This window comes from Mytilus edulis, chromosome 7 (assembly GCF_963676685.1).
Source record: "Mytilus edulis chromosome 7, xbMytEdul2.2, whole genome shotgun sequence".
Classification (NCBI taxonomy): Eukaryota; Metazoa; Mollusca; class Bivalvia; order Mytilida; family Mytilidae; genus Mytilus; species Mytilus edulis.
Genome location: NC_092350.1, coordinates 83,153,696 through 83,167,946, shown reverse-complemented (window position 1 = coordinate 83,167,946; position 14,251 = coordinate 83,153,696). Strand labels below are relative to the sequence as shown.

At 32.0% G+C, this 14,251-nt stretch overlaps 1 protein-coding gene across 1 annotated transcript; it reads right to left on the bottom strand.

The window, feature by feature from the left end:
- Positions 1 to 617: 617 nt before the first annotated feature.
- LOC139482407 (GDH/6PGL endoplasmic bifunctional protein-like) lies at positions 618 to 14,162 on the bottom strand. Its single transcript, XM_071266309.1, has 4 exons — positions 14,017 to 14,162; positions 11,332 to 12,007; positions 8,293 to 8,384; positions 618 to 2,270 (listed from the first exon to the last, which is right to left on the bottom strand). The coding sequence occupies exons 2-4, from the start codon at positions 11,973 to 11,975 to the stop codon at positions 646 to 648; spliced, it is 2,361 nt and encodes a 786-aa protein (XP_071122410.1). The 5' UTR covers positions 11,976 to 12,007; positions 14,017 to 14,162; the 3' UTR covers positions 618 to 645.
- Positions 14,163 to 14,251: the final 89 nt, after the last annotated feature.

The window sequence follows — 14,251 nt, the reverse complement described above, 5'->3', positions numbered from 1 at the left end:
TGGATTCGAGCATCACTGATGAGTCTCTTGTAGACAAAACACACGTCTGCCGAATATCCTAAATTTAGTCCAGGTATCTATGATGAGTTTATTTGCATACTGTATTAAAAAAAAAGACAGATGAATCAAGAAAATGAGGTCAAAGTCAGATGACAAATGCCAGACTTACATGTACTCATTACAGTCATTCCATACACCATATATAGTTATCCTTTTGCTAATAGTATTTGAGAAACATACCTAATCATGTAATTTTAAAATTTATCACTAAAAGCAGTTCACTATTATTGCATGGAAACGAAAATTGTAATGGATAAAAATATGGATACCTATCCCCCCTTTATCTGTCAGGAAGGGTAACATGCATGCCATGGGAGTTTGGGTACCTGAGATTACCTTAGGGTTTTATGGGTGCTTGTCTTGCTCAGTATTTAGTCTTCTTTGTTGTGTTTTGTGTACTGTTTGTTTTTTTGGTTGTTTAGATTTTTACCATGGCTTCTCTCACTTTGTTTTCAACTGATGAGTTTGAATGTTCCTTTAGTATCTTTGTCCCCTCTTGTCCCTCTTTTGAAATATTTTTTTAAGCAATTTTGCCAGAAAATAAAGAAACAGCAACAGAAAAATCAACATCTATATTAAAAACATTTAACTATAAATATCAACAATTTTTGGTAACCAAGCATGAAAATCAATATAGAATGTCATATTACCCTTGATGGGTTTGATTCCCAGTATGGGATATTTTAAATGATTTTTGCTCTCTAATAATTCCATGACTATGTTATTTTTATGAGATCCTGTCACTAATACTGATATGTGCTGTGCATTGTTAATCAAATTAAATGTCATTGTCATTCGCTTTGATTTCAAATTTTGTGTTTTCGTAAATGTGACAAATTTATGTTTTTCTTTCAGCGAATCTGAATTAGGCATTAAAGATGCTGTATGGCCGTCATTTCCTAATCCTAGTAAAACATAATTTAATTTAAACTTTGAAAAATAATTTAGACTGTCTTCATAGGCTTGATCACTTTGATCAGCATCGTTACAAATTTGACCTAGATTGTCTACCGGCATAGGGTGTATATTAAGGTATGGTATGTCAACATGTTTAATGAGTTCAGAGTGCAACAGGTTAAAATTTGAATCTTCATCTGCTAACGAAACACATCTCTCATCTACCAGCCATAGATGAATATATTGCCATGGCAACTGCATTTGTGACAGAAGTTTGAATAATTTTCCTGGTGTTTTCCCTCCAGAAACAGCAAGATGAAAACTTTGTTTACTTTGAATCGTCTGCCAAACTAATGAATGAATATGATTGGCTAAGGCCTGAAGTAGGTTAGACTCTTCTATAACAATAAGAGGCTGACCTAAATAGGTCCCTGGAATGCTGTTGTATTTCATCTGCTTCAAGTCTGCATCAAGATCTTCTACTACAATAGCAGGTCTAATAAACTGAAGCTTGTCAGAAGCAATAAAAAAGTTTAATGACTGGTCTCCACCTTCTAAGTACTTTCTTGGTTCAACTAATGCTGTTTCTTCTATAGCCCGGGACCAGATATGCCAAAGTTTGGATAATCTTCCAGTACTCACAAAGCCTGTTTTAATACCGAGATATAAATCATCAATTACAGCTGTGTATGCATCTCGGTCTTCGATCGGAATATAGAAATGAAAATCATTAATACTCTGTCCGTACAAACCAGTATGACCGGTCGAAATAGCCAGTTCTTTTAACGCAGCAGGCAGGTACGGCTTAAACAAACTCTTTGAAATCAAAATGCCTGGAGATGGCAATTCGTTCGGATTAATTTGAAAGATAATTTGCCGAATATTGTCATAATTAGAACCATTCAACTTGTTGCAGCCAGAAACACAAAATCTATCATTTTTAAACAAAACTCGAATAAAACTTGATCTTTCATCTAAGTGTTTTCCTGCCACCATAACAATGGGAACACCATGCCATCTTGAGCTACAAATTTTTAAAAGAGCGCTAGCGTATGTTGGTGTTTTCATCGACTGAGATGTGTTGTCTTTCTCTTCAGCGGCTTGATGAATATACTGTGAATACTGTCCAAGAAGAATTTTTTTACTTTCTACTTTTTCAACACTTCCCAATAATTCTAATCTTTTTTGTTCCACGGCTTTTTGATCAGTTATATCTATTGGCAGATCCATGGTTATCAAGGCCAGTAACTCTGTAAGGTGATTTTGCATCACATCACGTACAACACCATACTGGTCATAAAAATCTATTCGACCTGAAATTATAATAATTGGATGAACTGTGGATTCATTATTAATCGTTGGATACCAATTTACGTGGATTTCATGGGGACAGGTAAACAACAAATTTACAAATGAAATTTTCTATATATATATAGTCCAGTCTAACATGTCTAACTAAGTCAACCTCAAACTAATTGCAACAGAAAATGTTTTAGTTCTAATTTATAGGCCTTTATATATACAGAAAAAAGTCCCATAAAATCTTAGTTGAGGAAAACTCAAAATCAGCATTTTTAATTTCCTATGGAAATTAACTTTGGAAGGGGAGAGAACTCCGCAAAAATGAGTCATTTCATGGTCAGTTTTTGGTTGATTTTCTTGAAATTTATGTAAAGTACAATACTTTGATGGGGTTATAAGTTTGTATTTGACTAAATTATATAATCTTCTGCTCATGAAAAGTACAAAACTGAAGTGTTATGGGTAGTTCTATTTTTTTTGTTCATTTTTCATTAAAGAAATTGCAAATTTGAAGCTTTGTGACCATTTTGAAAAAAATAATGTGAAAATTTGGTATTGTTTATATCTGTGTATTATATTTCTTCAGCATCTTACTTTTCTAAAGAAACTTTAAACCACAAAAAGAAGAATACATGCTTAATTATTTTTATCAAATTTGAGATTCTTTACCTTGACATGTTGAAAAATTCAATAAATGGTCAACTAATGAATTCCGAAATCTAGATAATAGCGTGAAAAAAAATATGAAAATACTTTAAGAGTTGTTTGTTATACTCTAAAGATCACTTAAAAATCAAGATTCAATATATTCTGATGAATTGAAGCGGTAAAGTTATAACTTTGTATCATTTTTTACTGAAATTTCTGCCTTTTTTGCAAAAGTTATCTCCCTTTTCAACTAAAATCTCCATTGGAATTCTAAATGGAAATTTTTTTAGTCTTCCTCAAGTAAGTTTTATTTGGACTTTTTTCTGTGTATATTTGGGGTATAATGCTTTATAAAGGGGCACTAGCTACGAGATATAAAAAATCTAAAGTTTGATTTTATTCTGTTCATGCAATCAATAATGAAAGTGAAACAGTGAAATAACAATTTGCTTTTTGCAGCCAAAAAGGTTCAATTTTGTCAAATTATGCTATTAGGGACGACATCAAAAGATCGATGTAGGATAAAGAACTTAAATCAAATAGTTTGGGGGTGGGGGGGTCAACATTGCTGCAAGTTTTGTTAATCTAAAATCGATTTTACATATGTCCCTATTGGTCAATCAATTTTTCCCAAATTAAGTTAAGAGGGGGGTGTGGGGGTCAGTGAAAAAACTATGTGAATTAAGTTTTTTATCCTTCATTGAACTTTTGATGTCGTCCCTAAGAAACAGTGATAATTAGTAATTCACTTGCAAGTGAATGAGTCGACCTCTTTAAATCTGTATTCATGTGAACTTCAATTTAACCCCTAGCTAGAGATTGACAACGCATGCATTGTACATGTTGTATGTGTACTGGTTATTTAAAGAAAAAGAATGTCAACAATGAAAGTGAAACTACGGTAAATCATTTGATTACTAATTCAATGCACATAAAATCCATTCTAATATACGGTTAAAAACAATGAGAAACATCTATTTTTAATCTATAAAATAAAATCAAACAGACCTATAAAAATCCAATTGCACGTGTTGGTTTAATCTATTCATATCTTTATCTATGTTTACCTGGTTTACATCGCTTATATGGTCATGTGAGGTCAAATTGATAGTATTAATTAGATGGCGTCTGGACTAAAATACACACGAAACGAACCTATGTATTATCTACCCCATGCTCTGTAAACTGTTTATTTTAGACTTTTGATAGTTTGGATAAATGTTTTACATTTATAAATCAAATAGGAGAATTTGAGTCAAATTGGTGACCATGAATTTGACAGCTAGTGCCCCTTTAAGATTGAAACATATGGAAATTTTATAGAAAATCCACAGCCTTCCACCCTTGTGCTCTCATATTTGGCAATTTAAAAGTACTAAATTGATAAATAGAGGATTATTGCATGCAGTGCTAGGAATGATTTCCTTTAAACTAGTTTATAAAGGAGTAGGTCCGGTAAGGGCCGATTTTGGCCTCAAAATATAGCAGTTTTACAAAATCGTTAAAATATAAACTTTTAGTTATTTATTGGACAGTAGAATGCTTCTGCTACATAAATATGGGCTGTTTTTGACAATACAATGGACATATATCAGGTACTAGCACCATTAAGTCATGCTAAATTACTGAAATCTTCACAATTTTAGCATTTTAGTTAAATTTTAGACGGTTTCCGTCTTAAATGAAAGTGGCCGCATTCGTGTTCATTCATAATATTGAAATGTAAGTTGTATTTGGTGATAATACATAACATATATAAAGGTTGAGGATGAACACGGATGCTGCCACTTTCATTTTTGACAACAACCATCTGAAAAGTGACGTTTTTTGGCATATTTAATGGATTTTTCATATTTAAGCATGAATTGGAGCGTTTTTAATGACTAAATCACTTAAAATCTTTCCAAAAAACTTATTGAATCAATTGAAATAGACACTTAAGTGTTTAAAAAGTGTCCAAACTCTTTCGTTAGATGAACTTGAAATTTGAGGCCAAAATCGGCCCTTACCGGACCTACTCCTTTAGATATCAGTTAAAATAAATATAAATATGGACCAATTCAAGTACACCTTCTAGGGTGTGCTCGACTTTAGTGACTCAGCACAAGGTGTTTTGGAATTTAAAGGTTGTTTAGGACTTTTTGTAATTAATAAACACTAGCACATCATAGAAAAACAAGTGGGTAAACTATGTTTAAAATTTTATTACAAAAATCTCTGTATTAAAGTCTGTGGATTTTCTACACAATTCTTGATTTTTATTTTCACCAAATTCCCTTTTTTTATTAAATGCAATGAAAATATAAATAATTATGCTTTGCACGAAGTTTCCCCTTGGTATGTGTACAAAATGGCCCATCTCTATTATTCATTATCTTTGCTGTTTTGATGCTTTTGCAGTTTGGAAAGTTCATAATTCACAGGCCACAGAAAGGGTCATAAACCTTTAAATAATAACTAACATTATAATTAAAGTAATTGGTTGATTGTTGACAACAAAAAATGTTTTGGCCATAAAAAATAGGAATGGTCAATATGCTTAACACAGCAATCAATAAAAACACTTAGTACCAAAGCAAACATTCAGAAAATGAAAGAAATGTATATTGTTTTTGTGTCATTTGGTTTTTGAATTATTGTTGAATACCCTAAAATTTTCATTTTTCAGTTTGTTTAAAGCTTTTTCCTTGTTTGACTTATGATTTTTAATTAAGGCCTAAAACTAATACAGGTTTGTGTTTTTAAAAGCTATCCTGGCCGACCCTAATTCATGAATGCCACCCATAAACCCTAATCATACTAATAAGGTATCTGAGAAAATATTATTTGAAATTATTGTTTGACAAAGCCTAAACTAAAATAAAATAACAAAGAAAAGGACCTCCAAGGAAAATTCAAAACAGAAAGCAATTTATCAAACATTCAACTGTATACCAAAATCTATAAATCAAGTAATATAAGTTTTGCTTGCATAAAAAATAGGATTTGTTTAAATAGGACATGAATCCATTTTGGTGATACAATGTAGTTGGTGTTGTTTCACAATGTTTCAAATCATTATCAAAACTTGAAAAAAAGTTTTTAAAATAAATAACAATTAAGAGTTATGAAACATATCAAAATGTTAATAAAATATCAGCTGCAACTGAATATTTAACTTATAATTTGAGCATACAAAAATGAATGCACTGTAATACTGTTCAGAACTCCCATATTGAGTATACAAAAATTGATGCACTTTATTTTAATAATTCAGAACTCCCATATCACTGTGCTTAAACGGCCGTGGGTAACTTAAGTTACCCACAGCCCAAGATGGAGCCGCCTGGCTTCGGTTAGGAAGTTTGCTCCTATATAATTACAATACCATGAATACAAAAGAAATGTTCAGTAATTAAAAAGTTATATAAATCCTTAAGGGAAACTCTGCAATATAAAACGTGGTTTGTTACTACAAAATAAACGATTACAGCACGATTTGCCAAAACACTCATGATGTCCGTAACTTCAAAACATCTTGTCCGTAACTTTTTTCCTTATACCAATAGGGATGTCCGTAACTTTAGCATGATGTCAGTAACTTTTAAAGAATCTTTATTCGTGGATGTAATTATTTTAAAAAAGAAATGAACTCTGAAGAAAATTCAAAAAGGAAACTCCCTTATCAAATGGAAAAGTCCAAAGCTCAACCGAATGGATAACAACTGCCATTTTCCTGACTTGGTACAGGCATTTTCTTATGTAGAAAATTGTACGGCAAAATTAATGTATCTTACATTCTACTGGCTTTATAGATTGTTAACTGCTTAAGTTTTAGATGATAAATCATGACATGCAGGTTATAAATCTCACCATTTCCAACTGTAGAAATTACATTGATAGTGAACATATGAAAATCACCTTAGGAGAACAAGTTCAAAGGTCAATCCTTAGCAGAAATACATAGATGAATCAGCCCAAACCTCTAAAGAAGATATGTATGATTTGATACCCGATCTTATTGAATCACTGATGTCAATGAAACTTTTAGAAGATTTTAAATCTACCTTTATTGCTATAATAAACTGACACCTGTTCAACAATATAGCCTTCCATCTACTCCTAGATATTGGCATTTTTTTTCTCACAATCAACAACACATCACACTAGATATATAGTGAAGAGACCATATTGTTTTGGCTAACAATTCAGAAATTATTTAAAGGAAAGGATACCGGGAAAGGATATCAATTTTTTTCTGCGGCTACACAGGCCAAGGACTCATCAGTGAACAATCTAAAAAGCTAGAAGAATGTTCGATACATTTTGCCGTACCGTCAGATCCCGTTTTGTCCCGGGAATATATTTTTTTAATTTAACGGAAAATCCGTGACATTCTGGTTTGCTTTTTTCTCTTGTTTAGTTTGAAGCATATCGTTAATGTATAAATCTTTGTAATAATTAAGGGGTTTGCTAGTGTTTAGTGTCCTTTAAGTGTTGAAATTGCTAATCTTACAATTTAAAAAAAAAAGTTACCCACATCCGAAAATAAAGTTACGGACAGTCTGATTATTTTTGACTTATAAGTTACGGACATCTTATGCATTTTTTAAAAGTTGGCCTTGCGCTAAAGTGAAGTCAAAATTAACAAATTTGTAGTGATGGTAAGTGATTTCTTTATTCTAAAATCCTATGAATATTTACATAGATCATGGAAAACGTTGCAAAAAGTAGATTTCGTATCAACTATCATCTCAACGAGTTTAGAGTCCGCCATCTTGGGCTGTGGGTAACTTAAGTTACCCACGGCCGTTTAAGCACAGTGCATATTGAGTATACAAAAATTAATGCATTGAAGTAATTCCAACCAATAACAGTTAACTCCCTTTGCACACAAAATTTTGTTATTTTAGAGTTACCATTATTATTTTACAACATCTATGTATTATCTTAATCATCATTTCTATATTATTGCTTGATATCAAATCTATATCTTTATAAAATTTTTGTAGTCATTTCATTTAATCAGGTACCCCATGACCAACAGGTCAATTTTCGGTAATTTGTATTTCAGAAATGCATATGTTTAATCATGAATGTTAATTGAAATATTTGCCTACATGTTGCTAATTACATGAATTAAAGAGTAAATTGAGGTGTTATTTTTTGTGTGAATATATATCTTGTCTCTTAAAGTTAAAATTTATACTTTAACCATGTGAATCAACGTACAGTATGGGCTTTGCTCATTGTTGAAAACAGTATGGTGACCTAAGTTGTTAATTTCTGTGTCATTTGGTCTCTTGTGGAATATTGTATTACTGGCAATCATACCCCATCTCGTTTTTTATATTGTAGTATCATACTACGGCAATCCCTGACAAAAGTGACCAGCTATTCCCTCACCTTTGACTCCAATTGTTTCTTTCATGGCTATTTCTATTCTTTCTACATGTTTATTGTTTAGAAGGTATTCCAACTTCTCAATATTTGCCAATCTGTAAAATAAGTGAAATCTTAAACACAGAAAATAGAACACATGTGATGTTCCTTCTGCATCTAATTTATACATATATATAAATATGTAAATATTAATATCCTAGTTATATATATATATAATCATGGCATGCATGGTGTCAAATTAAACAAATATTTTCCTAAATTCAAAACCTATCCCTTCGCCACACGCAAATAAAACTAGAGGCTCTAAAGAGCCTGTGTCGCTCACCTTGGTCTATGTGAATATTAAACAATGGACACAAATGAATTCATGACAAAATTGTGTTTTGGTGATGGTGATGTGTTTGGAGATCTTACTTTACTAAACATTGTTGCTGCTTACAATTATCTCTATCTATAACAGTACTTTCTGTGGAAAATGTTATTGAAAATCTTCAAATTTTAAGAAAATTGTTAAAAATTGACTATGAAGGGCAATAACTCCTTAGGGGGTCAATTGATTCTTTTGGTTATACTGACTTATTTTTAGTTCTTACTTTGCTGTACATTATTGCTGTTTACAGTTTATCTCTATCTATAATAATATTCAAGATAATAACAAAAAAACAGCAAAATTTCCTCAAAATTACCAATTCAGGGGCAGCAACCTAACAATCGATTATCCGATTCATCTGAAAATTCCAGGGCAGATAGATCGTGACCTGATCAACAATTTTACTTCCTGTCAGATTTGCTCTTAATGCTTTGGTTTTTGAGTTATAAGCCAAAAACTGCATTTTACCCCATGTTCTATTTTTAGCCATGGCGGCCATCTTGGTTTGTTGGTCGAGTTACCGGACACATTTTTTAAACTAGATACCCCAATGATGATTATGGCTAAGTTTGGTTAAATTGGGCCCAGTAGTTTCAGAGGAGAAGATTTTTCTAAAAGATTACTAAGATTTACGAAAAATGGTTAAAAATTGACTCTAAAGGGCAATAACTCCTAAAGTGGTCAACTGACCATTTTGGTCATGTTGACTTATTTGTACATCTTACTTTGCTGAACATTATTGCTGTTTAAAGTGTATCTCTATCTATAATAATATTCAAGATAATAACCAAAAACAGCAAAATTTCCTTAAAATTACAATTTCAGGGGCAGCAACCCAACAACGGAATGTCCGATTCATCTGAAAATTTCAGGGCAGATAGATCTTGACCTGATGAACAATATTACCCCATGTCAGATTTGCTCTAAATGCTTTGGTTTTTGAGTTATAAGCCAAAAACTGCATTTTACCCTATGTTCTATTTTTAGCCATGGCGGCCATCTTGGTTGGTTGGCCGGGTCACCGGACACATTTTTTAAACTAGATACCCCAATGATGATTATGGCCAAGTTTGGTTAAATTTGGCCCAGCAGTTTCAGAGGAGAAGATTTTTGTAAAAGTTAACGACGCCGGACGACGACGGACGACGGACGCCAAGTGATGAGAAAAGCTCACTTGGCCCTTCGGGCCAGGTGAGCTAAAAAGTCTGTTCCCTGGATCATGCAGATAAAAACATGTAGAAGAATTCTCTCAAGCAGACAAAAAATTTCTCAATCCATTTATCATGTATATAAATGAACGAAAAGTTGGAAAACAATCTTACCTCACCTGACTGCTGTCGAAAAGAATATAATATGCAGCAGGCAGGTATGATTTGCTTTTTTGTTTAAATATTTAATTTGAAAAAAATCACAAAATCAACAGATAATCAGATAATCTCATCAATTTTGAATTCTGGAACAAATATCAAATGAATGTGAAATTTAAAGGAAATTGTTTTAAAACATATATCTTAATTCAAACTTGGTTATTTTTAGGAGCTCTCTTTCAATCAGTCACTACATGTACATGTACATGTAAGTTGTGTAAATAAAAAAATCTTTACATTATGTACATTCTTCATTGTTTTGCATGTTATTATGCAATTTTAATTTTTGAAAGAAAACTGCATGATACTAATATAATTTGAGTTATTCCCCTTAGAATGTAGAATTTTCTTTGTACTTGACTATTTAAATTGTATTCCCATTTCGGTGATTGCTTTTGGTAATTAATAAGATATACATTTACTCTAGGTCTGCCATATTAATTTCTTCTGTTATTTGTAAGATTTTAAAGCAGAAAAGACCAGTTGACCAGTATCTAATATCACTAGACATCCTGCATGCAGGCTGCTCAATAGTTTGATATAGTGTGATTGGTGGTGACTCTGATTTATCTATATACATGATATAGGTAATATAAAATTGTAAATATCAATAAATATAGCAAGTCATATTTCAGAGTACATATTTTCGGCAAAAGGACCCCCCTCCCCTTTTTTTTAATACTTTTGTTTTTTTTAAATATATACTCTTTAAGCATGTTTAGTATGTTTAGCAAGTATTCTTTAACATTTTAATCTTTTTTCACTGATCTTAATGTATTCATGTGCCTTTTCATATGAAATTCCAATAAAAGAAGGTAAGGCCAGGATTTTTTAATTTGTTGGTTTACGGATTTTCCCCATGAAAAAGTCGGGTCGATCGGTCGGAAAAATGATATTCCCAATTGACTTATTGTAAAATTCAGAGTGAATCCTCAGGAATCACTATCTTTCACCATAATTTCACTGTGAAAATTCACCAATCATGCCAATACGAGTGATTTTTACCTGAATCAACTACAGTATACCTAGGTTGGTCCCCTCCTTAAAACATTCAGTATGCCTACGGAATGTACAAATAAATCATACCGACCATTAATATTTGTTTATTCCGAAGGCATACTGTATGTTTTACGGAGGGGACCAACCTAACAGAAAATTGTGTTTGCAGATGTTTGCCGCTAGCTGCAAACTTTCCGCGGTGTCAAACTTAACTGAACAAAATGGAGTCAATGTCAAGAATTTCAATAATGGCTGGGAAACAGACTACAGTATACCTAACTTTGACTACAAATACATGTAATTTACCTAAATGGTAATATTTCTTTCACGACAGACTTCCCAAGGTAATGGTCAACTCTAAATATATCTTCTTCAACATAATACTTATAGATATCTGTGGCCATTTTCTGGGAGGATGCTTGGTCACTTCCGAAAGGCTTCTCCAAAACTAATCGTGTCCAACTGTTTTGGTTAGCATGATAACAGCAATTATAAAGTTTGTATGATGTGTCCACATAAGCACTTGGTGGTATAGCTAAATATAGAATTCTCCCGGTGGATACGCCATCTTTTTTTGATGAATCTAGTTCTTTCCCAAGATCTTCAAAATCCTGCTCAGTTTTTACAGGAAGATACTTGACAACGTTTATAAAAGTCTGTCTCTTAGCGACGCAATTCACATCATTTTTATCGCATTTTATTCTGTCTTGTAAAATTTCATTTGTGATCTTTTGACCCTCTTTGGATTGAATTCTTCCGCAACTAAAGAATCGAAATGTAGAATTTGTTGATGAGTATTTTAGATAGAGTCTAAAGAAAGAATTCCATAGATATTTCCTGGAGAGGTCACCTTGAGCCCCAACGAGGACAACATCTGTATGATGTCGTATGATATTTACTGTTTCTGTTATCCCAAACAATACTATCATACACATAAAATAGGTCTTCATGTTTCGAGTCAGCTTTCAAATGTCATTGGATTCTGAAAGAAAAAGTGAAAGTAAGAAGATCATGAAGATGTGGTACATGTATGATCATGATGATTGAAAATGAGATAACTTATGCATGTCATGAAAATATAAACATGTGGTTCATACAAAGTTGATGATCAAATGAGGAACACTGACCATCACACTATATGGACATACATGTACATGCAAAAGGCATCATTGTCCAGATTTCTAGTTTTCTTTCTTTGCTTTTGAAATTTAAATTGTTCAATCTGGCATTGTAAAATTAAAAATAAAGACTTTTTTTGGTCATTAATTATGGGTTACACTAAAGACCTGAAAGTGGACCTGAAAGTGGACCTGAAAATATACGACTAAAACTATTCAAATTGCAATATTTTTTTTATTATTGGATGGAATTTTTTCAGGTTGGAATTTTATTAATTGTTAATATCCATATTTCATTAAAATTTAATTGTTTTAAATTAAAAACAAATTTTTGATGCCAAAATGTGGACCTGAAGGGAGAAATGAAAAGACCTGAAGGCACAAATGAGGCAACTGAAAATCTATGGTCGGACTAATTCAAACTTCAATAACTGTTTTAATTTTCTGTGGATATCTTTCAACTTTTGATTTTTTGAAACAAGAAGTTCAATATACATGATATAATGATAATATAAAAAAAAATATATGAAAAATATCGTTGGGGTATCAAAAATTGGACCTGAACGGAAAATTGAAAATCTGAATAACCCTAAAATTTTGCTTATATTTTTTTTAAACAAAAATAATAAACATAGATGAAAAATATGGTTGTTAACTTTTCATGTTTGATATTATTTGGTCTCTTGTGGAAATCTGTCTCATTGGGATCACACCACATCTTCTTTCTAAGTTTTATTGACGGAAGATACTACTAGCATGACTAGTATGATACGCAAAGCTGGTACAAGTAAAAAAGACAGGAGATACCAAAGAATAATCAAACTCGCATGTCAAAACTTATAAGCCAAAGAGATATGATATACCATAGAAATAAATAAGTCAGAAAAAGGTTTGGTGCCTTTAAACTATGATAACCCAGTGTTCTCCCCAGGGTGTTTTAACATTGCAGTACCAGGTCCTTTCGCGCCCATTCACATTCGCACCCACTCATGTTCCCCACTTTCAATTTTGCACCCTACATGTTCGCACCCTACATGTTCACGCCCAATTTTAATTGGTTTTGTGTTTAATAACTATAGCTTTGTAATCAAGTTTTGGCAAGTGTATTCTTATATTTGTTGTCATTGTCTCAAAATAAAGTGAGACAGCATTTTTTTTTGTGTTGAATAAATCTTAATCATGTTTTGGATAGTGTATTGTTAAAAAAAAAAAAATCTTTTCTAAATAAAGTGGGATTCTGTTAACATTTTATTTTGTGTTGAATAACTCTTAATCATGTTTTGGTTAGTGTATTGCTATAACTTTGTTTTATTGACTTGTTTCAAAATAAAGTGAGATTCTGACTACGTTTTTTTTTTCTGTGTTGAATAAATTTTATCAGGTTTTGGTTATAATAGTGTATTGCTATATTTTATTGTTTCAGATCAAAGGGATAAAGCTGTTAAAAACAATTATCTTTCGTGTTTTTCATTTAAAATCTTGAATGGTTTACTTTACACCAAAGCAATTTATAACAACAATCACGATTTTCCAATTATTCAACTGGAATTTGAATAAAAATTGGGCACGAACGTGTAGAGTGCGAACGGACCTTGGGTGCTAACGTGCGAGGTGCGAACGTGTAGGGTGCGAAAGTGTATTGGGCGCGAACAAACCTGATACCAACATCTACGATATGCACACCTGAGCTTTTATATTGTGATTTAGAAATATTGATTTCACAAAATTTAAAAATGTTTGTTTGTATTTTTTTAAACATAGTTGAGGACCTTCAAAATGAAAACGAAAGTAGAAGGAGTTGTTTCCCTTAACTCTGATCATTTTAATTGATAAATATTGTAACTTCTTCATATTGACAGCAATTTAGATTTACCTGAAATTAATGCAGTGTGAAATGTGATCTTATATGTAAAATACCAATTCCGAAACGAACATCTCTTGGCAAAGGTAAAGAATTTCAAACATTTCACATTTTTTGGCAGTGGAATCAGGGCGCAGACATCTTTAATTCTATGAGATATTTTCGAACTTTTATCGCCTTTTAAAAAGTAGCAAATTGTAAGTATATATTACCTAACTTTTTACCTAACATGGCCAGTGTCAGCAAT

Bases quoted from the DNA above. Each gene is read 5' to 3' on its own strand.
- LOC139482407 (XM_071266309.1), bottom strand. From the start codon at position 11,975: ATGAAGACCTATTTTATGTGTATGATAGTATTGTTTGGGATAACAGAA. The intron at 8,385-11,331 runs GTAAATTACATG...CTTATTTTACAG, and splicing joins AAAGAAATATTACCATTTAG to ATTGGCAAATATTGAGAAGT. The intron at 2,271-8,292 runs GTGAGGGAATAG...TTATAATTTCAG, and splicing joins AGAAACAATTGGAGTCAAAG to GTCGAATAGATTTTTATGAC.